Source organism: Drosophila obscura, unplaced genomic scaffold (genome assembly GCF_018151105.1).
Source record: "Drosophila obscura isolate BZ-5 IFL unplaced genomic scaffold, ASM1815110v1 contig_18, whole genome shotgun sequence".
NCBI lineage: Eukaryota > Metazoa > Arthropoda > Insecta > Diptera > Drosophilidae > Drosophila > Drosophila obscura.
In genome coordinates, this window is record NW_024542767.1 from 200,856 (window position 1) to 226,171 (window position 25,316).

General features: G+C 41.6%; 1 protein-coding gene across 2 annotated transcripts in view; it reads right to left on the bottom strand.

Annotated features, from left to right (window-relative positions):
* Nucleotides 1–25,316, bottom strand: part of LOC111075039 — a 61,965-nt gene that overhangs the window by 35,483 nt on the left and 1,166 nt on the right. For both annotated transcript variants that reach the window (XM_022368105.2, XM_022368104.2), the window contains exon 2: nucleotides 7,016–7,177. In XM_022368105.2, coding sequence (XP_022223797.1) covers nucleotides 7,016–7,177 — 162 coding nt within the window. The remainder of the gene's footprint in view (nucleotides 1–7,015; nucleotides 7,178–25,316) is intronic.

A 25,316-nucleotide genomic window follows, 5' to 3' on the forward strand; every position in this document is an offset into this window, starting at 1 on the left:
CATATCTATCAGAAAAGTCGGTTTGGTCCTGAGGAAAAAAAAGTTGGTTTGTCGAGTAGTGTTAATCCATGTTGGCCGCTGTTCGCAACAAACCAATGATAACAAAACTAAATCTTAAAGCCAAGAAACTGAAGACATGAAATAGAAGTTCGTTGAACAAAAAACACTACTATTTCCTTGAACAGCATATTTTATGGGTATATAAGCCGAATTGTCATGTAAAACAGAGTGGAATTCAAATGTATGGATTTCTTCGGTTTGCTAACAGTCCAACTATTAAAAAGGTACCGTTTGTTTAATTTGAATAACTGGAGTGTCTCAAAAAGAGTTTTGAAGTGTGGTCGGCCTCCATCTGACCAAAGACAATATAAGTATAAGTGCGTAACGCCATACATTTAAATGCCGCAAGCCAACTTATTTGTCGCTCCTGTGTGTCCTTCATTTTTAGTTAGGTATGTTTAAACCCACAATACTCCACACCCATTCTAACCGAAATAACAACAACAGAACGGAACCAGAATAGGTATCATATCTTCTTTTGTCTTTTGGCGATAATATATAATTCGATTTTAACCGTTTTATTACAGTATAAGACAAAATTGGAATGCGTTCTATATTTTCCAAGCAAAACGCGTCTCACAAATTAGTGTACCTAGCTATAATTTTTACGAAAGGAGCCCAAAAGAGAATCCAAAGTAAACACCCATTATCCTAAAACTAAGCACAGTTGTTTTATTCAAACAATTTGCTCCAAAATGAAATATTTGGTTTCAAATTTGATGCATGCCGTTTCTATTATTTTTTCCATCACTGTATATTTTTGCTTTTGCTTTTGTGTGCTTCTGTGTGTATGAATTTTATAAGATCCAGCCTTACCGAATTTAGTATGCAATCCTCTTTGATATCCACAAATATGTACATACATATGTACATATGTACATATATATGTATGCACACATTATGCATAATAGTTTATTAAACATCTTTGATATCCACACTTTTAAGGGATATATTATATGGGAGATGATATTGGATAAAGGCATTTATTTTTCCCAAATTTGAGCCTCATTTGTTCACTCAAACTCAATTGTCAGTAAATTACCAGAAACCAAACATGGCTACCAATGATATTCGCCCAATCAATGATGCATAGATAATAATTTTTCAGTTAAATGTATTATTTGTTTATTTTAATATTCCTAGTGCTACAAAATGGCCAAATAAATGCACAAAAGTTGTAAACATTCCAATATAAATTAAATTTTATATCTATCTCCTTTTTTCCTAGGGTGTCGGGCGAGTCCTCCCGCTTCAATTGTGTGAGCCTTTCGGTCACGAGTCTAGACACGCTTCCAGGCAGGCCCAAGACATGCTCTCTGTCAGGGCAGCCCCCCCCCTCGCCATCTCTCATATTTTATTCTCGCTTTGCATGTTCTCCTTCGGCTTCTGCTTTCTTTGTTTGTTTGGTTTTGTTTTGGCAAAGCCAATCGCAGAATTTATTTGGGTCAATTATAAATATTAAACGCAATTAGCAATGAAATTTTCAGTTTCATTATCACAGACGCCAGCGTCGACGTCGACATCGGCGCTGTCCGACAGCGTTGGCGTCGCAAAAGCAACAAAAATTCACCGTTAACGCCAGCTGATAAGCGTACAGAGTATGGGGGAGGGGTGAGTATTGGTAGGGGCAGGTGAAGGGATACGTTTATGGGATTACGGGAATACTGCTGGTGTGTGCGATACGGTTCTCTTTCGGTTTTAATTTCTTTGTCATCGGCATTGGCTCGCCAGACGAGCAATGTCAAGATTATTGCTTGCGACCTTATTTTAATATTAACAGTAAATATGTAAATGCATGCACATACATATGTATGTATGTACATATGTACGGGCATGAAGAGTTAAAGTTATCCACAGTACAACCCAAAAGTATTTGTCCTCTAAGAGCAGATGTGCAACGAATATCCCAAATAGGGATAGCACATTAGGCCACATTCGGCGAATGACGTTGGTTTGCTGTCTAATATCCCATAAGTAAACGGAAACATTCATTTTGAATGAAATCATTCCCCCCGAGTGATTTGGCAATTTTCACTCCCAAAAAGATAGCCGAAGTTGCGTAAAAATTTAATCGATTTTATTTAATCAAAAATATTCCAATATCATCAGAAATATTCATGTTTATTGTGAGAAAGAGTAAATCAAATTAACTTATTCGCTATACCACAGGGAATCCCATCATTCGAATGAAACCAAAGGAGCAACAAAAAGGAGCATACTCCTGTCTCTTAATATTATTACCAAAAAAGGCTGATTTGATAGCCTGAAGAGTTTTCAATTTTGAAATATTATTCGAGTCGAATGATTTTAGAGGACATCCGACTGCTTTAAATACAGTTTGGTAGTTTAAAAAAATATGGGTATAACTCAGAGCAGAGATTGAGGAATCTTACAACCCAGATATATAAATATGTATGTACATGCCAGATATGCAATACAGATTTAATTCTAGTGATTCGAATTTTATTCGACATTTGTGACAATTAAAACGAACGTTTTTCTGGGCAAATTATATTAACCCATATAATTGAAAGCAGAACACACAATTTTGATCTGTTGACAACAAGATGCTTCGATGCTTTCTGTCAGTGTAAACATTTTAGGTACAGTTGTTAGTACTCAATATGGCCATGGAAATAATTCAATAAAGAGAGCAGGAGAGCACTGGAGAGAGAGTCCCGCTTTGCGCTTCCTGATTCGATTCTGGAAATGGTAATTCCGTTATTTGAAAAGTCCTTGACAAATGCCAAGCGATGACCAAATGGCAGTCCATACCTAACCATTGCCGTGCCTCTTCTCTTTCTCGCACATTCTATCCCACTTATCAAACTGCAATGAACTTTTCCCCCCTTTCCCCCACCAAGCACTTTCTATCCCCCTTCTACAGCTCGCGCCCAAGCTGCTGTTTGTCTTCGACTCGAAATGACCTTAAACTGGGTTAAAGCTCGCAAAAGTTACCTCAGTCGGTGGAGGGGGGGCAGCATGGCGAGGGGGCGCTGCACATAAATTGAACTTTCTGTGCAACAGAGCATAACCGAAAGCGCAAAAAGAGAGGGAAAGAGAGCAAGAGCGAGAGATAAAGATACCGATAGAGAGGGGTGAAGGCGGAAGAGAGCGCAGCAGAAGCAGAAGCAGTTTGTTTGACTTTATGCAGCTCATGAATCATTCACATGAAACTATGAATATGCATTGCTGAACAGAACAGAACAGTTTTGAATGCACCACGATTAACGAGTTCATTCACTCTTCTCTTCGAATGGGATGCAAATGTCTGTCTACCTGTAAATACTTTACATTTGATGTTAGTTAACATGTTTACATACATATATGTATGTTGTATATGTACGAGCAGAAGTTTTCCTTTCTGCCAAACAGATGAAAGATGAAAATTCAGCGAGCTTTTTCTTAGGTTCACTGTACGACAAGGACAAATACACTTATCCCACAAAACAGTTGGTTCGTTCTTCTAATTGCCTTCTCTATAATTTCGTTTCTATTTGCCAGGAGAAAGTAAAACCAAAGGCAATAACTATTCATCACTCATTTGCGCGGTTTCTCTCTCCATCTCTCTCTCTCTTCTACACATCATGGATCAAAAAGTTTGACGGGCGTTTGCTACGTTTCCTATTGTGGTGGTGCTCGCCCGCCCACTTCTCTGTCGCTGTCGCTGTCCCTGGTATACCCTCCATTTTTGGTGTGGGCGTTAAGTCAGCTGCGCAGTCGGAAGAGACAGCGACTGAGAGAGAGAGAGAGAGAGTCAAACCGCTTAAGCTTAACTTACAGCAACAACAACAACCAAGCAGAGAACATTTGCTAAGCAAGAGAGCAGCGCGAGGGGAGAGAGAGAGAGAGATCATCGATCGGCCAAAAGGTGAATGACTTGAAGTGGCGCAGCCAGTACGCTCGCTCTTGCTCTAGCTCTAGCTCTTTCGGCCGCTGCTACTATTTCAATTTTGGGCGATATTGTAAATGCAGGGCACTGCTACCCATATACTCATACTCGTAATTGTAGTTGTCCGAACTTTCATAGCTAAGGCTGAACTCCCCGCCCACCCCGTGCAATGCCGAAACCACACAAAACACTCTCTACTGACAATCAACAACAGCGCAGCTTTCAGCTCTGCGAAAGCTTTTCGCTTAGCGTTCGTACATGCATGCATATGTACACATGTATGTATGTACGTCGCACAGTGGCTGGTTTTCTTAAAACTCTTTCCAAAAATCATAGCCTTTGGTAAAATATAAAAGTCGACAAAATAAAAACTATATTTTTTCAGTTTAAAGAAAACTAACTGCGTAACTTACAGTTGCAATGGATAAGAATTCCTATGATATGACCCTGAAGAACAGTTTCGAACTGCCGAACTGTTTTAAGAGGAGTAAACCCAAAAAAGTATTGACTTATCTTGTAATCAATACCGAATTGAAAAATATCCACATTTTTTGGGCAAGAATTTTAAAATTGATTTTTTGCAGCATGTTCTTGGAAAACGGGCCACTGTGCGGGGCTCGGGCGTCGCTTCGGCAACGGCAATGACAGTGTAGCAAGCGCCTCGTACTTTACATTCTGCCTTAGTAGGTCAACAAAATTCCGGACAATGGCCTTTCGCTTTCGTCTGCGCGCGTCTGTGATGCGTCGCACAGTGGGGCCTTTTGAGTTTTTACGTTGCGAAAATATGTACGTGCCATACTAAAGATGGTAACACTCATAAATGGTACCAAGTAGGGTGACCAAATTATAACCAGATTACAGAATTTCGTTAATTTCTTTTGCAGGCGGAAATATTTTTCAAATTCTTTTTTCCATCTGAAACATATTTAAAAAGTCTACATATGTATATATGTACATATGTGTGTATGTTTTATCTTATTCATGCAGGAGGATTTTTCGCCACGAGGCCCCACGGTTGTGTCCTCAGCGCCAGGCCTCGTCGCTGCATCTAGAAGTCAACGCCAGCTGCAACGCTGGCAGCAATGAGCTTTGAAATGTAAATAGAAGCAAAGCGCAAAGCCAATGCTGCCTGACTGACGGGGAACACATGTTTCCCTGCTGCCGCTGCGACTGTCTCCCGCCCCCATCCCCCCTTACCACCATATCGCTTTCATGCTTGTTTGCAGTGGCTTCCATGAAGATAATTCAGTCGACGCGTCGCTGCAGTTTCTGTTGCATTCAGCGATGTCGTAATGCGCCCAAAAGCATGGGCATGGTCGCATGGTCGCATGGAACGCGGCAAAATATTGATTGCGAATGTCTGGCCAAACGGTTATCTCTCACAAAAAACAGTACCAATCAATTAAAAGGTCAAAATCATCATGATATAAACGGGCCAAGAATGCATTTCAAAGGGCACATAACTATGTACACATTTATTTCACTTGTATGATCGTTTGGAGAGCAATAGAATAATTCACAGCCCACAAGTTCGTTAGCAGCACACTGTCATTTACGTTGGATCCCACGTTAACAAGTGACTGGCAGTTGACCGTTAGGTTCAAGAAAAACAGCATGATTTTCTATTTTCCTTTGAATATTTTATGTGTGTTTTTCAATAATATTGGGAGTAAATACCTGATACTTACTCGATGGCAAGAAAGAAATTTTTCGGAAATTCAACGTAAAAGATACTGAATATCTCTCGTGCCAAATGGTCTCTGGCATTCTCATTCGAAATCAATGCGTCCATTCACTTATGGAACATTTCTACACCGTACGCGTCTTTCAAGCCAGAAGGCGTCGTGAACGGATTGAAAACATTTATGAATAGGAAAAAGGATACCCTTATTTCTTCCAAAGATTCAATCTAATCTTTATACTACTCCAAAATCATTGAAATCCATTGTATGGATTATGGCAAATCAGTTTTCTATTCCGATTGGATGATGATGAATAACATTTAAATATTCTCAGGTAGTTGTATATGGATTATCATTGCATACAAAACACTTACCGAATATGATTAATCTATGATTAATCATGGGATTTGTAATGCCTAAGTTACCCACGATTTATGTTCCTATGTTTTAAAAACCATAATACTATATAATCCAGTGATAACTGTTGCAGCAAATGCTCCCACTCTTTTCTAGTCAAAGCCACGAATAATTGGCTGGAATCGTACGCTGATTAGGAAATCGGAAACTCTCCTCAATGATAGTATACCCCTGGTAGTACGTATACCCCTATGTACGGCAACAATAAATGGTAGCAAAATGCAGACCCAAAACAGATCGAAGCTGAAGCAAGGAGAGCCGAGCCGAGCCATCCGTCAGGTATGTAGGTTAAAGGTCAGTGTTCGTTGCACTCCCAGACTGAAGGACTCACGGGGGCTGGAGTGGGGGGTGGCCTTACATAAAAGGCCGTTCTGATACAATGCATCCATCCAACCATCCAACCATCCATCCCTACTAGGTGATGACGTCGTCGCCCACTAAAGTCACGTACATACATACATATTTATGCATGCATGTATGTACATATGTATGTGCATATGTATGTACCTTGGTGTGTGGTCCAATTTACGGCCCAAGTCAAAAGCAAACCCCAAGCGACGCCCAACCCTCATTCGAGTGTCGACTCCTGGCCACTCCATTTATTATGCTACGAGTATTTGGAGGTTATCACAGTTATTTCAACCTGTTCCGAGTCCATAAAGGCTTGTTCCACAGCCAAGTTAAGTCTCTCGGTTACATTTTACATATTATATGCCATTGGAATGATTTTTCATAAGCTAATTCTTGTTCTGTTGTGAGTGGGAGAACTTAAAATAAATAACGATCTTTTTATCTTCTGTTCAATGATCAGCAATCCAAATTCACTCTTGATTCACTCTTCCTGTAAACTTGTAGCCCAATGGCTACAGCTGCTCCCTCCAATTTCTGACAAAAATTTGCTCGAACAGAGATTCCTCAATTTTCGAATAGCTTTTTCGATAATAACCAATAAAGACTTACTTACCCCTCGTTTCCCCTCTTCAAACGGTCCTTGGTTCGAGCTTTCGTGCTCGAAGTTGAGGTGGAGGTTGAGCTGGTGGATGATCTGAGCCCGGCTGGCTCCGATCGGTTGTTGATTATATTGCTTAAAGCAAAGCTGATACGACAATGCACAATTTTTTGGTTGCTATAATGAAAGGAAGATGCAGAGTAACTTAAGTTTGGTTGTGACGTTAAAAAAATAAAATTAAATAATATGTTCAAAAAGTAACGCCCAAAGCTTGCTTTTGTCGCAATTTGCCAAACAATACGACGCTAGGTGGCGTTAATTATTCTTTTAGATTGATGGATATATTTATATATATTATATTTTGTATAAATTCATTGACTGCAAAAGAAATAAAGAAACTAATATATAAAATAAATACATTTCAGCTATTGTCGAATGGCAAATCGATGACGATATATAGTTACATGGCGGCGAGCTTTTGTCAGAGCAAACAGCTTCGCGTCGAATGCGAGTGGAGGCGCTGCTGTTAACTTGTAGTTCCGCACATTAAACATAGGCGGTGCTACAACAGGCGGCCAAAAGAGAGAGAGATAGAGAATGAGAGGGCCAATAAGTCGAGTCTTTCTCTTAAATCGACTCTCTTCGAGCAGTGCCTCTGTGTGCGTGCATGTCGCTCACTCAGTCGCCCGCTCTCTTTGAGTGGCTCTCTCTTGGTTGTGTTGGTGTTGGTGTTGGTGTGCTGGCTGTGCCTTGCAATTTGTGTGTCAATCGGTTTCATTAACCCCGACAAATGTGCAGCGACGTCGACAGCGGCAGTACAGATACAGAGACAAGAAAGGTCAACAAAGTACGAGAGCATGGCGTGGCATACCCTGGAGGCTACCACTAAATACCAAAGGTATATTTAATTCGTGCAAATACGAGCGGAAGTATTTGATTAGATATTTGATTATCAATCAGATCTTAGTGGAATCTTTTCTCGGACACCTTTTAAGCGCCAAGTAAATCATTAATCTTGAGTACATGAGAATATGAAAATGGAAATTACAAATGCAATTTTTTGGCTTACTTTCAAGAAACTTAAAAAAAGGTAGCCCTTAAGAGATGGGCGAAATAAATCCAAATATTTATGCTATCCGATCTAACCTTTATTAATATGGCTGTTGTTTTTGTTTTGTATGGGTTAGGGCATATCCCTCGGTATTGCCACATGCCCACATCCTAGTCGAACAGCACCTGCAACATGAAACCCCACCCGACTGCACTCCACTCTCTGGCAGAGTATTTTGCTTCCTCTCCTCTCTCTCTCTCTCTCGCTAAACGCACTCATTCTCCCTCTTTTAGAAATGCGGAAGAAAATGCAACGCAGAGCGCATTAGAATGAAACAGAGGGAGAGAGAGAGAGAGAGAGAGAGATAGAGAAGAGTAGAATAGAATAGCGAAACCAAAACCAAAACAAAAACAGCAATTTACAGGAAAAGCTGGAAAAGATGGGCAAAATTTCAAGGAAAGCGTCCAAGACTGAGACCTGACGGGGTGTCAGGTAGGGAAAGAAAACTTAATCGTTCGTTGGTGCCAGCCCAGCACAGCGGGAGTACCAGACTCCAGTCCATCATAATCCATCAAAATCATCTCAAGATCCGTGGTGCAAATACAAAAACCGAGCGAGCACTCGCGAAAAGTTAACGAAGCATCAAAGTCCGAGGCAGTCAGTCAGTCAGGAATGCTTTCCCATTTCCCAGTGCCCAGTCGCTGGAAAATGGATTTTGGCATAACAAATTAGAGTAAAGATTTCCACGTACTGGGGGGACTTTTGAGTATTCTTATGGATTGGGGGCAAAGGATTTTCACGCAAGTTTTTACTTCAGAAGCAGCAAAAAGTAGAAGTTCTTGGAATATTTAACAGATCCCAATTGAATGGGCGAATGAATTAGGCTTTAAAATCAATTTACACAGGATGTAAATTTGCTTTGTTGAAGTTTCCCATTTGCAATATTTTTGGTGTGCTCTGGCTCCAGCTGACTCCGAGTCAATTGGGAATGGAAAAGCAATATAATATTCTCAAACATCAATACGTATAACAATACAATAAGTAGCCCCAATCAAACGCTGCGACTGGGCCCCCTAGAGACAATCCTTTTCATTGTCTTTACGAATATCTTTGACTGTCAGTGTGTGCCTGGTAGTGTTGTATGCAGTGTAGTGTCCTCTCAAGGCCTTTAACCCCACGACCCTCTCGAGTGCTTAAGATCCAACAACAACAGTTGTCCGAGGGCAGGTTCACTTGTTGTTGGTGGTGGTGGTGCTGCTGTTCCTGTTCTGCATCCCGTTTCCTGCCGCACTGCCACTGGCAACAACTGCCACCTCATGCAATCTATTTCCTATTTACATACCGTGCACGGTGCACCCCCTGGCCCCACACACCCAACACACCCGCCCTTTGGCGCTCGCTGCAGCACGAGCACGAGACGACGACGACGTCGCCTGCCAGACGACAAGGGGGGCTAGGGGCGGTCAGGGTGGCAGCCCGGCGCACATGCAAATAAAAATAGATTTTTCTCGGTATATAGGATAACGACCAGGAACGACCCCAAAGTTGGCGCTCGACACCGGGACGCCCGACGCAGACGCTGTCGCTGACGCTGACGGCGACGCCAACGACATTTCGGGCAACGACCGACACAAACATATCCCCAGGCACCTACCTACTGCGGCTATCCCTACCGCCCTCCCTCTCTACTTATCATTCTCTTCATCGCTCCATCTCTGTCTGGTGTTCACCTTCCCTTCCGTGTGCTTGTTTTTGTTGAAGAGAGAGAGAGAGAGACAGAGAGAGAGCCACGGCATTCGAAGAGAGTAGAGAGAGCTCTCAATGCTTGCTCCCCCAGCTCCGTGCTTAGCTGTCCCCGTCCCCGTCCCTGTCCCTGTCCCTCTTTAGGTCCTAGAATTTCATCTGTGTGTGGAGTGTAGGGGTTGCTGACCTCTTCTCAGGGTCGCCAAAGGTTGTTGAACTGATTGTCGCTCTCGCTCTCTCTCGCTCTCTCTCCCTATCTCGCACTCGCCCGCAAAGGGAATCCAATGTATGCCGGCTTCGGTCTCACTCTCTCCTCGCTCCTCGCTCCTCGCCCCTCTCCACCACTCCACATCTCTTTTGTCTGTGTGGAGCTGCTGTGTGTGAGTGCGTGTTTGTGTTGGTGTGGATGAGTGTCTGCGGCAAAGAGGTCGCTGCCTGCCTGCCTGCCTGCCTGGCATGCCTGCTGCTACCCCCCTACCTTCCCCCCGGTCGACGCTGCTTCAAATGTGTGCTGGTCGTTGGCCTTTCAGCTAGCTCTTCCTCCCTACCTCCCTACCACCCTTCTGCCATTCCACAATCTTTGGCACTCTTGTGACGTAATGTGGCAACAGGGCATTCCCAGCAGTCTCGCATCCGCTCTCCCCCGCCCTCTCCACTCCTCTCTTGCTCCTGCTGCTGCTGCTGTTCCTGCTGCTGCTGCTGCTCCTGCTGTTTGCATTGTTGCTGCTGTTGCTGCTGTTGCTGCTGCTGCTGATTTTCTCTCCTTTTTGTTCGTGTTGCAAATGTAGGGCTGCTTCTGCTGCACTCTTTGTCCGTGCTTCTGTCTGTTTCTCTGTGTGTGTGTGTGTGTGTGAGCTTGTGCATAGTTCAACATTGTCTGAGGTTAGGGTTGAATGCTCGACCGACTGGCTCAGGCCATCCCATCCCATCCCCTAGCTGCAGGAACAACAATCCCATTCGAATGTGCATTCTTGCCCAGCCATCTTTAATCAGCCTCTGCTATTCCGCGCCACTGCTCCTTATCCATCCTTATCCTTATCCTTATACTATCCTATCCTGTCCATCCTTGCTTCCAATTCTTTTGGTATGTACCAACTTATAGCCTGGAATGCTTGCTTGGTGTCATCTCATCAACTGCAGTTACGCTGCCAAATTAGCCATTCACACAAAATTAAACAGTTTCCGCAGAGAGAGAAAAACATCCAAAAAAACCAAAAATTACATCGACTCATTGAGGGTTTTCCGAATTTTAATATAAGCATTCCAAACATCCATATTTTTGCATCATTTTGGGTTAATTAAAACGAGGTACCACAAACCACTATCCCTGCAAAGATACATATGTACATACATGCATGTACATACGTATGTATGTACGTCCAGATATAAAAGCACTGAAATTTTAACATAGATTTCAAAATATATACCACAATAAATTAGACTCGAGAGTGGCAATTCTAAAAAGAAAGGGGTTTTCACTTACATTTTAACGTTAACAGGAAGATATTTAATTGAAATACATTTTATATGTACATAACTATGTATTTAAATAAGATATTTACATATGTATGGCAATTTCTCTGACGCAACGAATGAATACTATATATAGTAAATATATTTAGTATGTAAAGCAAAACAAATTTCCATATAATTGATTGAACGACAACTAATTTACCCAATTTACATATTATTTATTAACTCTGATGTGAAAACCTTTGGTATTTTTATAGTCATGTTTTCTTTAGTTAAATTTAATTAAAAAAAAAAACTACGAATCATATTTGCGTGATATTATAAGCATTTTAAAGAGACACCCATCAATGCACAACATTTATCAGAAATGAGTCTCAATTGATTGCCGCGAAAACCAAGCCACGTCCCGTGCGAATGCCTTGGTTTAATATCAAAAACGAATAGTTGCCCAAAATAGAACTTAGCACCAGCTATAAGGCTAATCAAGAAGTGCGTTATAATGGAAAAATAGAATTTCGAATACCTTTTTACCACTTGCAATGCGTGCGAATGCGTCCCATTCGACATTCCCATTATCTATGTACATAACATATATAACATTATATACTATAAAAAGCTTTTTAGAAATGACCCAAAAAGTTATACTTAAAGAATAGGAGTGGGAACTACTTTTAGTTTTCAAATATTAGAATAACAAGCTCGTTTTCTATTATGATAAAGTTCACGTAGATGTGTGTACCTATTATTATGAACATGTGTGTATATATTTTCATTTTTTTTTTGTCATATATGTACATATGTATATATATATTTCATAATTATGTACATACATATGCATATTAAATTTATTTCATAAAATGTAATACATTTGATTGATTTTAAATTGTTTTCTATTTGGATCTATATGTATTCAAGAACCCATTTAAATATGCTTAAATCAAAGTGAATTCTATTTAATTTCATTTTGTATTTTAAAAGTGATATGCCCCTCCCTCGCTGCAGCTTTAATGTGCAAACATTTGGAATAAACATCAAATCAAATAAATGCAAATTTGATTGAAAACAATCAAACGAGTCGATATTAATACATACATACAATACATAATCCGTTTAAAGGAAGGTAAATTGTCCTTCTGCGAAAGATAAACTCTGCTGTTTTGTTAGAGATGAATTATTTATTGCCAGTCACGCGCATATATACACTACATATGTATGTACATACATGCACATGTACATATGTACATATGTACGTCCGATGAAACATCTTAGTGAAAACCCTTTTATATGTGGAATGTATTGCTAGACGGTGGCACACCCCACTTATGCTTATCCTTAATCTTCTGCTTATACATATGTACATATATATGTACATATGTACATATGTATGTATGTAACTTTGACCACTTCTAGTACTTGTTCTTCTTGGACTGCTTCTACTTCTACTGTTCATTCCTTAATCATGTTCTGCTTCTTCGTAGTCTCCCGTTTTTCCTAGCCTTATCGGCCTCATAGCCTCACGATTGGCGCGTGCTCAGCGTTTATCGGTCATTCGCCTTCACAAGTAAAGAAAGTGTGAGAGAGCGGTAGAGAGGGAGGGAGAGCGGGTGGGTGGGTGTTAGGGCGATTGCTCATTGTGTGGATTCGAAGCAAGAAGCAAGAAGCAAGGAAGGAGGAGGAGGGTCGATCATAGGGGCATGGGAGAGTGCGTAGCGGTCAGCAATGCGTCACATAGAAGAGCGAAAAAAAAAGAGAGGAGAGTGTGTGCGTGTGTGTGTGGAGTGCGGGAGAATGAAGAAGGAAAAAAAAAGCCATGACCGTGAAGTTTAACGCCCTCCAAGCAATGTGTAACGCCGCAGCTGGCTTTTCTGCCTCTGCCCTGCCCTTCCCTTCACTGCCCTGCCCCAGCCGTCTTTTGCCGCCCGTTATCCACAATCCTCCTTCCGCCATCCACACACCCCCTGGTCTATTGTCATGCGTGTGTGTGTGTCGCAGCGTCTGCGTCTACGTCTACGTCGACTTCGGCGCTGGCGTCATTTTTGTGGTTTGACATTGAACTCGAAATTGATGCGCGCCGCTGAACAAATGCGTTGGCGTTTTCCCCCCCTTCTTCCCAACACTCTCTGCGTCTCTTTCTCCAGCACACCCTGGGCTACCCTGTCGCTGTCTCTGTCTCTGTCGCACGCGCTCTTTCTTATTAGCAATTTCGCTTTACCATCGTTTTTTGTTTTTTTTTCTGTTTTTTTTAATACTTTTTTGGTTGGTTTTATTTTGCTTTTGGTATGGAGGGCGCAAGTTCACTGAACTTTCGGATAGAAAGCGCCACACACAACAACAACAACACAACACAGCAACAAAAATCTCATTTTTCGGCTGACTTTCGGAGCTTTCGGAAATCCATGTGAGTTTAAGAGAGCGGCAGAGTATCTGTGCGATAGCGTGTGTGTGTGTGTGTGTGTGCGCGTGTGTGTGTGTGTGTGTTTGTGTTTGGGGCAATTAGCAAATCATCGGCTCTGCAAGTGGTGCCCGGCAAGCGATCGGATTGCTTCCTCGTTGCGTTGCCTACTTCCCCACCCCACTCACGTGCCATCGATGGGACGGAGCCTCGTCGCTTATCCCTTCATCGTCACAGGTCAAAAGTGCATTTACAAGACATCGGAGCTTGGGTAACTTTTTATTAGCGCAGCTCCAATGTATTCCGAGTATTCCATAAAAAAGATGGCTTTATGGGGAAATACTCGTATAGTAAATATTTTTAGCACGATACAAATCTTAGGTTTCATCACAAAGATGGGAATTATAATTTTAAATACATATGTATATTCGTAGTACTCCCAACATCTGTTGTAAAAATTCAAAAAACCCAACCCGGACATTCCGACCCATCCGTTTACCCTTCTGCAGATCTAACTTCGCCCAGCACGAACCTTTCCGTGTTCTTTGCAATAATTACAATTCCTATTAGAATACCATATCCCCCGAAATATTACCTTAACCTTAGCAAATTTGTAAAACCCTTATTTTCTTGATCTATTATATTTTTCTTTAAGTATGTATATTCCTATTATAGTTCATAGTTAGCAGATAATTGTTAATTAATTGAAATAAATAAATAATTAAATATGTACATTGGTACATGACATAAATATCACGTGAATACAATATATCTGTGGTCTTTTCCATTTTGCTAACAATATTCATATCCTAGTAAACATTTGAAGGATATTTGGTTGGTAATTAATTGTTAATTTAATACACTTTCTTGTAATTTAATTCTTGACTTTTAGAGAACTTAAGAGTATCTCCTGTGTTCTACAATTAGCTTTAACACTTTAACATCAGGACCAGAAGGGTTCTAAGGTAACCCAGATCGCAGAACGATTCGAGTGACTATCCTCGCCGCATCCCTGTCTCATGGCACCTTTACAACCTTGGGCCTTTTCCGTCACTTGGCATTAACAGAAGAATGGTTCTGTTTCCTTCGTTAAATGCGAACCAATGTTTTTTGACAATTTATAGGTTTATATTCTTGCCATTCAATTTCGGAATAAAAAAAAAATTACTTTACGTTGAGTTTAGGTTTAGGTGTGGAGTATCACCTCCTGGTAGCTGGGAACCTGTGGACTTTACCAAATCCAGGTGGTTTGGAAGATGTTTCATTACACAACAACCATTGCATCCATGCACAACCATTTATTATTGCCAAATAAATTGGCAAAATGCTGACATTTGCTGAGGAGCAAAATCTAACGAAGATTTGGTTATACATATTTCGAGCATTATATATCGTATAACCAGTCCTTTCCGCAGATACGATTTTTACTCCGCCCATATTGAATGTAGGCCCTTCATAATATTAATCAATAAACGAAAAATAAAAATGAATCAAATTAAGCAAGATAAGCCTCTGAACTTTATATTTGAATACTATTCTGAGGACAAAACCGAATTTAAATTATAAGCAATGGATGGATTTTTTATTGGTTAAATAAATCATAAGGAACTGGTACAAAATTCAAACTTTACGTTATATCTGCTGTGTTCCTGCAAAATCCACAGCATTCCCTGCGTCTCATTCTCTCTAGCCAAAAAATCGAAGGAAAATTGAGCTAGAAAACAACAGAGATTTTCGGATATAAAGTAAGCAAAATTATAAAAGCTAAGACGGCGATACTCTCGGGTACGTTAAGTTCCATTTATGGGTGAGGGTTTTGAAGCAATAAGAAAGCTGACATCAAATTCCTAAGTGACGAAAGGAACAAAATATCGAAAGAAAAAAAATTGCATTTGATTTGGTCATGGAAAAACACCTTCCTGTATCATCAGCAGCTGTATTCCATCAATCACTGTTAACGAGCTTCCTCCATAAATGATTCTAAATGTTGATTTGTTGGATCCACACACGCATTTCAACCATGAATTTTTGTGAAAAATGCAAAGAGAAATTCTTCCGTTAAAATGGCCGAAAAGATAAGAAAGCAGAAAGCAGCGGGGACTAACGGAATCGGTTAAGTACTCTACATACAGACATGTCCGTACAATTGTGTTCCATATATGCATGTACATACATACATATGTACATACATACATATGTACATACATACATATGTATGTAATTATTTATGAACAAAATGAAATTCATGAGCGAGGACAAAGAGTACAACAACAAAAAAAAAAAATAAAAGCTTAAGCTCAAGAGAAACCAGCAACAAAAACGACGACAAATTTTATGAAAGTCACAGTCAAGGTCAACATGCGTGCGGAACAGAGACAACAAATAGAGAGAGAGAGAGAGAGGGCTGACTGAGTGTGAGGCGAGATCTCTTTGTTGTGTCGCATATTCCGCTTTCCGCCTGCTTTCACACACCCGTCGTCGTCTATGATAAGCGCGAAAGCCATCCAAGAATGTTTTTTCAAGAGCAACAGGGCGATATACGTACAAAAGAGAATATATATGTATGTACATATGTACGTGCATACGTGTGTATCGTCGGCAGGTAGCAGAGATTGTGGGTGCGGCCAGAGGCAGAAGAGATGACAACGATCGGTTGAGAGGAGCCGGAGCCAGGGCCAGGGCCAGGCCAACAAGGAAGTGTATGAGGATTGGGGCGATGGAGGGATGTCGTCATCGAAATCGAAGCAGAACAGAACGTACCTGTGCGCCAAGGAGAAAAGAAACCAGATGAAATCAGCCGAAGGTGGAAGAAGAGCAGAAGCAGAAACCTCTGAAGAATGCCAAGCAGAAGACACAGAAAGAGGAAGGGGAAGCAAATCGAATCCGTAGAAGGGTGAGTAAAAGGGTAGGGAAAGCAGAGGAGCAGGCAAATAAATGAAATCAAATCAAAAGTAATTTCATTTTGACATATCTACATACAAGTACATACATATGTACATATGTAAGTATTTACAATGTATGTAAATGTATGAAGAACGGGAGGGGGTGGGGTGGCAGAGGCAACAAAAGCAGACGTAAAAAAAAAATGACTCACTTGATCCCCAATGCACACACACACAAACACACATACCCACTCTCTGTCACACTCAGCTACTCACTCTCTCTCTCTCTCTCTCTTTCCCTATCTGACACACACACACACACAGAGAAGCTAGCCAGCCATACAAAAGGAAAACAAATGGCTAGGTCGGTCGTTCACCTGCCTCTGCTTTGATTGTGGCTTAAGAGAGAGAGAGAGAGCAGCGAAGCAGCTGAAGAGAGAACCAACATGCGCCCCCACAGATTGTGAGTGGCAGTGTGTAAGCGAGTGTGTGCGTGTGTGCTTGTGTATCTGTGTGCGGGCCGGCCGGTCGGTTCGTTGCTCTCGGGAACTCTCTTACGTTCGTTCGAGTATTTCATAACGCTTCTGGTTTCGTGTCAATGTTCTATCGCCGTCGACGTTGCCGTTGACGTCGTCGTTATTGTGTTGTTGCTTTCGCTCTTGTTTAGGGTTTAATGACATTGCCGTTTTTTTCTGTTCCTGTTTTTCTTATTTTTATTCTTCTTTTCTGATTCTCTTTGCCTTACGCTCTGCGCTCTGTCCACTGTCGCTGCTGTGTTACTGACTGCTGCGCTGCGCTGCTCTGCTCTGCTCTGCTGTAGCCCTCTGACGCTGCTTGTTTATTTATTCTTGCAACAGAATAAAAGAGCAACAAAACTACAGCCAGAGCAACAACAACATAAAACAAGTAAGCAAGGCTATCTAAACCCGATGTCGAAGCGTTGGATACCCTTGTAAATCCATTATTCCATCATCCCATTTTGATCGGATTTGTATGAACTATAAAGAAACACCAGCACTACAGCTTTTATAGTTAAAAAAAAAATTCTTTTAAAAAGTTTTCTTAAATTAAAAAAAAATGATTAAAAATGTAGTTTGTTTCATTTTACATACACAATATAAAAATTTTACTCCTTCATCAAAAGCCAAGATATTTGGGAAAACAAAAACCATTTCGATGCATTTTTGAAAATTAAATCATTGACTAATTGGAAGAAAAATATCAAAAAGTCGCAGAGCTTACAGATTAACTGAACAAATAAAATACACAAATTTGTCGGATCTCTATTTGGGTCATTCGTAATGCGTGTGTGGCCGTTCGCTTATGGAAAATTTTTACAGCGAATCGATGTAATTCCCATCATTCGATGAAAATCATAATACTTACCTTCTGGAAGGGTAACTCAGAAATAGCGAGAGCAAAACAGTAGCCACTGGGCAGACCAGTTGCCATCGGCTCTCCGCTCCACTCCCAGCCAATGCTCCACTAGAGCCCCAAGCCCAGCCAGAACAGAATCCGAGTCCCAATCTCCGCCAGACAGACCCGACTGTATACCAAATGCATGCAAAATGTATAAATAAGCGGAGGCCAAAGCTCGCGGGGCCCAAGCAGCCAAAGCACACTACTAATCAAACCACACTTTCCCCGAATGCACAGTGTCCACGAAAAGTGTGTGCCCAGGCAGATGCAAATGCAAAAGCAGCGGCCACGGAAACGGCAATCCCCAAATAAATTTTGCAGCATAGCCACTCAAACGGTATACCCGACAAATTGCACAGGAATGAATGCAATATTTGGTAGCAATTGATTTTAATAACAGGAATCAATGTGCTAAATTTTGCAAATATATTTTTTATATATTTTTGTACTGTAAACCAAAGATATTTTTTTGTAGTAATGCCAAGTAAGCTTATTGTAAGCCACTAAAAATGTTGTGTAACTTATAATATCCCCACACTCCACCTATCCCATTAGATATTGAACCACAAAGCGGAGGGTCAACTGTGCAACGCTACGCAACACATGACTCACCCACCCACCGAAAGCGTAATTGACAATTGCGTGGGGTGTGCCGTAACTCTGGCTGCAACTATCTGCTGCTGTGCTGTATTTTTACTTTTAAGTTGTTGTTGCTGTCTCTGGTGGTGTTGCTGTTGCTGTTGCTGCTGCTGCTGTTGCTGTCTCTGCCGCTGCCTTGCTTCCTCATGTGGTGCGACGCTGGCTGAGCTGCCTTTGGGGTTTTGCTTTTGTTTTTCCTTTATTTTTTTTTTTTGCTGCTTTTGTTTTAGCGCGCTCGCAAATGTGTGTTAGTTGGCGGTCATTCACACCGAACGTGCCCTTTCGAGAGTAGTTCGTTGCGCTCTCTCTCTCTGTTTGTCGCTCTCTGTCTGTCAGTCTCTCGCTCTCATTGGGTGAGCTTGAGTGTGTTGGTGTATGTGTGTGAGCTAGAGGGAGCTGTTGGCCCACGTGTGTGGCTGTGTGTGTTTGCGCTTTGAGTAAGCTTGAATGTGCGTGAGCGTAAGAGAGCTGCTGTGTGTTGGTGTGGATGGAGCCACAATGGCAAAAGCAGTACCATAATCGATGGAGCGGGGGGACAGCAGGAACTTCAACTTAAACTTGACGATTAACATTTCAATAATAAAACCAAACAATATTTCATTTTTGTAATGGCCTGCTGTGGGTGCCTGGGTGGAGTGGGGTGGGGGAGGTTGTGCAGAGCGAGTGCAGTTTGCATTTAATTTTAGCATTCTATTTTAGCTTTCTTCGGGATAAAACATCGCCACCGATTGACGTCATTATTGGAACGGATTACGCAATTTTTTTGGCAGACTTGGGAGCACCCGTCATTGTCATCATCATCATCAGCCGCAGCGTTTAAGCATATTTTTTTTTTTTCAGGGGGGGTTAGGGGGTAAACCCCCCCTTTTCCCCCCCCCCCCCCCCCCCCCCCCCCGCCCGTCCCTCCCCCCGCCCCCCCCCCCCCCCCGGCGCCCCCCCCCACCCACCCCCAACTTTTTTTTTCCCTCCTTTTCCTCTCCCCCCCCCCCTTTTCCCCCCCCCCCCCCCCCCCCCCCCCCCCCACCCTAAAAAAAAAAAAAAACCCCAAAACACCCCCCACCCCCCCCCCCCTATCTTCTTTTTTTTTTTTTTTCCTTTTTTTTTTTTTTCTTCCCCCCCCCCCCCCCCCCCCCCCCCCCCCCCCCCCCCCCCCTTTCCCCCCCCCCCCCCCCCCCCCCCCCCCCCCCCCCCCCCCCCCGCCCCCCGGGCCAGGGGAGGAAAATTTTATTTTTTTTTTTTTTTTTTTTTTTTTAATATATAATATTTTTAAAAAAAAAAAAAAAAAAAAAAAAAAAAAAAATTTTTTTTTTTTTTTTTTTTTTTTTTTTTTTAAAAATTATTTTTTTTTTTTTTTTTTTTTTTTTAGTTGGGGTTTTTCCGGGGCCCCCCCCCCCCCCCCCCTCTTTAAACAGTAAAAGAGAGAGCGCAGTCAGAGAGAGAGAGAGGGAGATAGAGCAACTAGGAAGAGGATGGTTGCGCCAGGAGGAAGAGGAGTAGCCAAGAGTAAGAGGTGTAGCCTGATGGTTGATAGTGTGGGAAGGGGATAAAGTGGAGTGTGGGGGGTGCCCAGCTAGTCGGAATGGTAATGGGGGGAATAGTGTTAAAGTAAAAGGTCATTGAACGAACATTGTACCTATTTCTGCACACAATCAACAGCACACACACACTTTTGTATGTATACGTACATATGTATGTATGTATGAATGTGTGGTACATATTGTAATAGTTTGTGCAAATTGAGAAAACCCAATTTCATGCGCAACACACAATAACGAAGTTTTGAATACCCTAGAAACAACCACCAAATATGTGGAATGAAATTAAATGAAACTGGAAAATCAAATCCACAGGAATGTAATGGAATATAAATGGAATAATACTTATTTATTTATACAATATGTACACACATATGTACATTTCGGATAAGGGAACGATGATCGATCATTGAAACACTCCTCTTTTCATACTTGAAACTTGGTAAAAGTCGATCGGTTAAATAAAAACTTACAACTTACAATTTCTATAATATTTTCGAAACAAATTTCTTTGACATTCGTTGATCTTTCATAAGTATTTATTTTTAATCGAGCAATTCCTTAAAGAATCTGGAAAAGCAAACAAAACTAAACCGGTCCAATATTTATATGTTTTCTTTATAACTTTTCTTATCTTATCTGCCAATGAACCCATACTCATGATCATTCACTCCAGATATGATATTGTATGTATGATTAAATGTACACCAACTTGGGGATCTGGCTCAATCCGTAGGTGCAGCTAATCAACTCCAACGCAACCACGCAAGAGAGGGCAAACAGAAGAGGCAAATGGCTTTTGGTATTCAGCACTCGACTAACGAAAGAGTGGAGAAATTGGAGAAATTCTGTGGTGAATAGAAATGGGGGCTCATAGGACAGGAAAGTAAAAAAAAAAACACCAGAGAAAGACTTAGACTCCACTTAAAGATTGAACATTTCTAAGCGTACAAGTACAAGCATTTGTCAGGTCTTGGTCTTATCTGTGGCCAGCAAAAGATCAGATCAGATCAGATCAGATCGGATCGGATCAGAGGCGGCATATCAGAGTCCAAAGGCCGAGGCGTGATCGGGCTGGCTCTGTTCCATTTCTTTGTCTTAAAGTCGCGCAAAAACCCGAAGAGACAAAAGAAAAAAAAAACGGTAGAGACGCAAGAAGGGGAAGGGGGACCCAGGCAAAATTCAGCAAACCTGGCTGAAAACTGAAATGAAGTGATCGCATCTGGAATGCAAATCCAAATGCAAACCAATAAATGTCATATGCAACAGAAGGTGTCCAATTGTGACCCGATGTAGCATGAGTCACGCCCGTGTACAAGCGAATACTGGGAAAGTGAATAACTCCCCGTATTGAAAGTGCATTCCATGCGGAAGTTAAATCGAAATTCGACCGAACACGAACGAATCGAAACGAAACGAAAACGTTTCCTTCGCAAAAAAAGAAACCCAACCGAAAAGAGAGTATTTCGCAACTGCAAGACTTGTGGAACAACTTTGCATATTCTTAGAATGAGTTCATTTAAAAGTTAAACTACAGCTTATACATTTTGATCGGTTTAAGTTCGAAGCAACGTAAGATACATATGTAGGATACATACATACATATGTATGCACATCTTTGAAAGCAGCTGCATGCCCATTTATTGAATTTCGATGAGTAATAGTATTATCATGCAGAAACGCTACCCCGGTCAATGGATCTCGATATGTGGGTGCATGTGGGCTTGCTACGATTGCCTCGCCTCGCCTTGGAGGCAAATGTAGGATTATCTACCAAACTACTCCAACAGGTTGGTAATTATAAATCAACCTTCCTTAACTAAGCGTAGAACAACAGGAGTAAGTTTTATCTGTAACTTATTTTTCTATTGCAACCGAGGGTTGGTGGCTCGCTTGCTCCTACCACATGATGCTCGAGACGCACAAGCGAAAGAGACAAAAGTGAATGTCAGGGAATGCAAGAAACGTTTAGGGCTAGCCCTATCTTCAGTTCTGTACCAATACTTATATCCACTCTCCCATATTAAGTACTAATATTTGTTATTTATTTTTCTAAAATTACAAACACACAGAGTAGAAAAAGAGTTAACAATCTTACGGATATTGAAACAATGCAGACTTCAATCCTAAGTAAATAATTTCAATGATGTTTTGTAATAAGTTCGCTGATAGATGGTGAGCATTCATCATCACATGAGGGGGAACAAAATGTATAAGCAAACAATCCAATCCGATAGCTGCTCATAATTAGTAACGATGACTAAGTTATTGAAAGAGAGAGAGAGGAAAACAATAAGAAAAACTTTATCGTGGCGCTGACCCTACACACAACTCCTTCCCCACATCATCATAGCTCTTCTCTCTGCACAATATTGTCAGAGCTATCAAATAGCAAAACGAAGAAGTACATACATACATACTTGCATACATGCATGTGTATAGGGAATAACAGGAAAACCTACAGATAAGAGACAGAATTCCCTGTCATGATTGGGATCAAGTACATATGTAGTATATATTATGTTGTATTGCATGTCAAGTGATATATTCGTATAAATATAAATTAAATTATCCGCTATGCTCCGGCTTTCGTAAATTTTTGCGATTACAATTTTGGAACAATTCGTACGATTTGAAATTGTGTGCGCTCCGGTTTTCGTAAAATTTTTTTTTTACGACTATTTCAGTCTCTCTATATCATTTTCTGTGTATGCATAAAAGTTTATTCTCACTATAGCCAACATATTTGGAGCAACGCCATCTTAATGTTTCAATTTGTTGCATCAAGTAGGTACGGGTAGTATGTAAAAAGTAGTCGATTCCACGAAGGATGACCATCTATGGGTATGGTGTATCATATGGGCATGCGTTGAGTTCGAGTTTAAGCAGTTCGGAACGCATTTAGACGCTGTACGCTGAGATGCTCTGCTCCTCAGGTGCATTTTCCACACTCCCACTAACATTTCCATTTCCATTCCAGGAACTGCAGCGGATTTGTCTCGGTTACGGAACTTGAAGTTTGTTTCCATTGGCATGGGAGCGTAATGAAATAAAACTTGACCAACAGGAATGTAATGAAATGAAACAACAGCAGCAGCAGCTTGCCGTAATGGCAAGAAACGCAGGAATATGCAGCGCAAGAATACGAAACAAATGCAAACTCAACTAGGGAATGTAAAACCTTGATGAATTGAATGTTACGAATGGGGAATGGAACGCAATGGCAGTTAAATGCATGGAACAGAAAACAACAAGAAATCAAATAAAATACTTGAGAGCGAGGGCCTCGAGGTGGGTTTGTTTTTTTCTCAAATACCGTTTGTTGGTTAAATACGTATCGTTTAAAAGCTGCTGGAGAAGAAGCCACCGCCTGCCAGCAACCAAATGACCCAAGCCAAGCCACCGCATCATCAATCACTATCCACACACACACACACACACACACACAAGCATCGAATGCCGTTAATTTTTGCTTCGGTGCATGCATGGGCATTTCGTCATTTCCCCCACCGCACCAACCCCTTTCTTAACATGTTTCCCTATTTTTATACATAATTGGGTGCCCTGCCCTACCCGGCTTACCTTCCCCGTCCATTTCCACTCTCTCCTCACACCTATGTACATATCTATGTAACTGCGTGCGTGCGTTCGTGTGTGTCTGTGTGTCTGTTTGTGCGTATGCGTGCTCTTGTAAAACGGGGGTTACATGACATTGAAACCAAATTTGAAGGTTCAACGTTTTTGTGTGTCTCTGGGAATGGAATGGTAAAGTGGTTGATGATGTCGATGTTTGGTTGTTGTTGTTGTTGTTGGACTGCTCTTGAGATTCTCGCTTCTAATATACATATGTATGTAAAAATGTACATTATACGTATGTATGTACATATGTATGTACGTACCTACCAGAACAGAAGAAAAAAAACCCATACAAAATAAAACCAGATTAAAGCGTTTCCCTTTATATTTTCTTGTTTTTAGGTGCCTCCTCGTGTAATGGCGAAATACGGCAATTTTTTGGAATCTCTCTCTCTCTCTCCCCCTCTCTCTCTGTCTCTTGCGCTGTCTGTCTCTGTCTCTCTTTGACGCCCTTGTCACTACATTTTGGTCATTGGCCTCACGCACACTAGCACACATGCACACGGATACACACAGTAACAGACGCTCTTTTGGGACTTGGTAACAGCAGCAGAAGCAGCAGAGCCAGAATCAGTGGCAGAAGCAGAAAGCAAAGCAAAACAATGACCCTCCTCCTTTCCTATCCAGCCCCCCCACCCGTTTGCCAGGCATTTGCCATATCTTGGGAGTCACAAGAGGAGTTTCAGGCGCTGTTATCGTGCGTTAGCCAACCCACCCACACACACAAACATACACAGCCAATGCCCGAGAGAGAGAGAGAGAGAGAGAGCAATCAGGAAGAAGAAACCAGGGAATAAAGCTCTGTCCCGAACATTCACCGCACTGCTGATACCCTGTTCGCCACATGCTAATCGGAAACCATTTTTGTAATTTATTTGCAATAGATCGATTTTAATCGATATTGAATATTGATACTAAATATATTCCCAATTCTCTCGTATCTAAAAAGTTATAACACTTTGCAGAAAGTTCCTCAGAAAGGGCATTCGAATATTAGCGACACGCATATAAAATTATTTTCTGCGGTTCAATCGTCGAAACGTCGACGTCAACGTCAACGATTGTTTATCAATGTGTAAATAAGTGTGTGTGTGTGTGTGTGTAAGTACGTGTATGTGTTGGTATTAGTGCCCAAAAATTTCAATAGCAAAGGTCGATGAACTCACGCCGCAACCGGGGAGAGAGAGAGAGTAGCAGCAGCAGCAGCAGCTAAAGAGAGAGCAATGCTTTCCGCATTGCTTGCTTGCGTTCGTTTCGTGTGTACACTCTCTTTACTCTTCATGAGACGGGCGCGCTCTTTCTTCCTCTGGCTTATCTTTACCAGGCGCGCGCTCTTTCTCTGAATGTTGTTGAATTTGCGCGCGCTTGCTTCCTCGTTGCGTTTCATTCATAAACAGAGAGCGGCGAACCCGGCCTCCTCCCCCCCCCCACTCTTTCCACGCCCCCCGCGCAATATCTCGGCCAGGCCAACGAACCAGGCTTAACATGTGCTTGGGCCCCCCACTCCTTTTGAGTTGGGGTGGTGTGGGGTTTGCTGGCTGCTGGC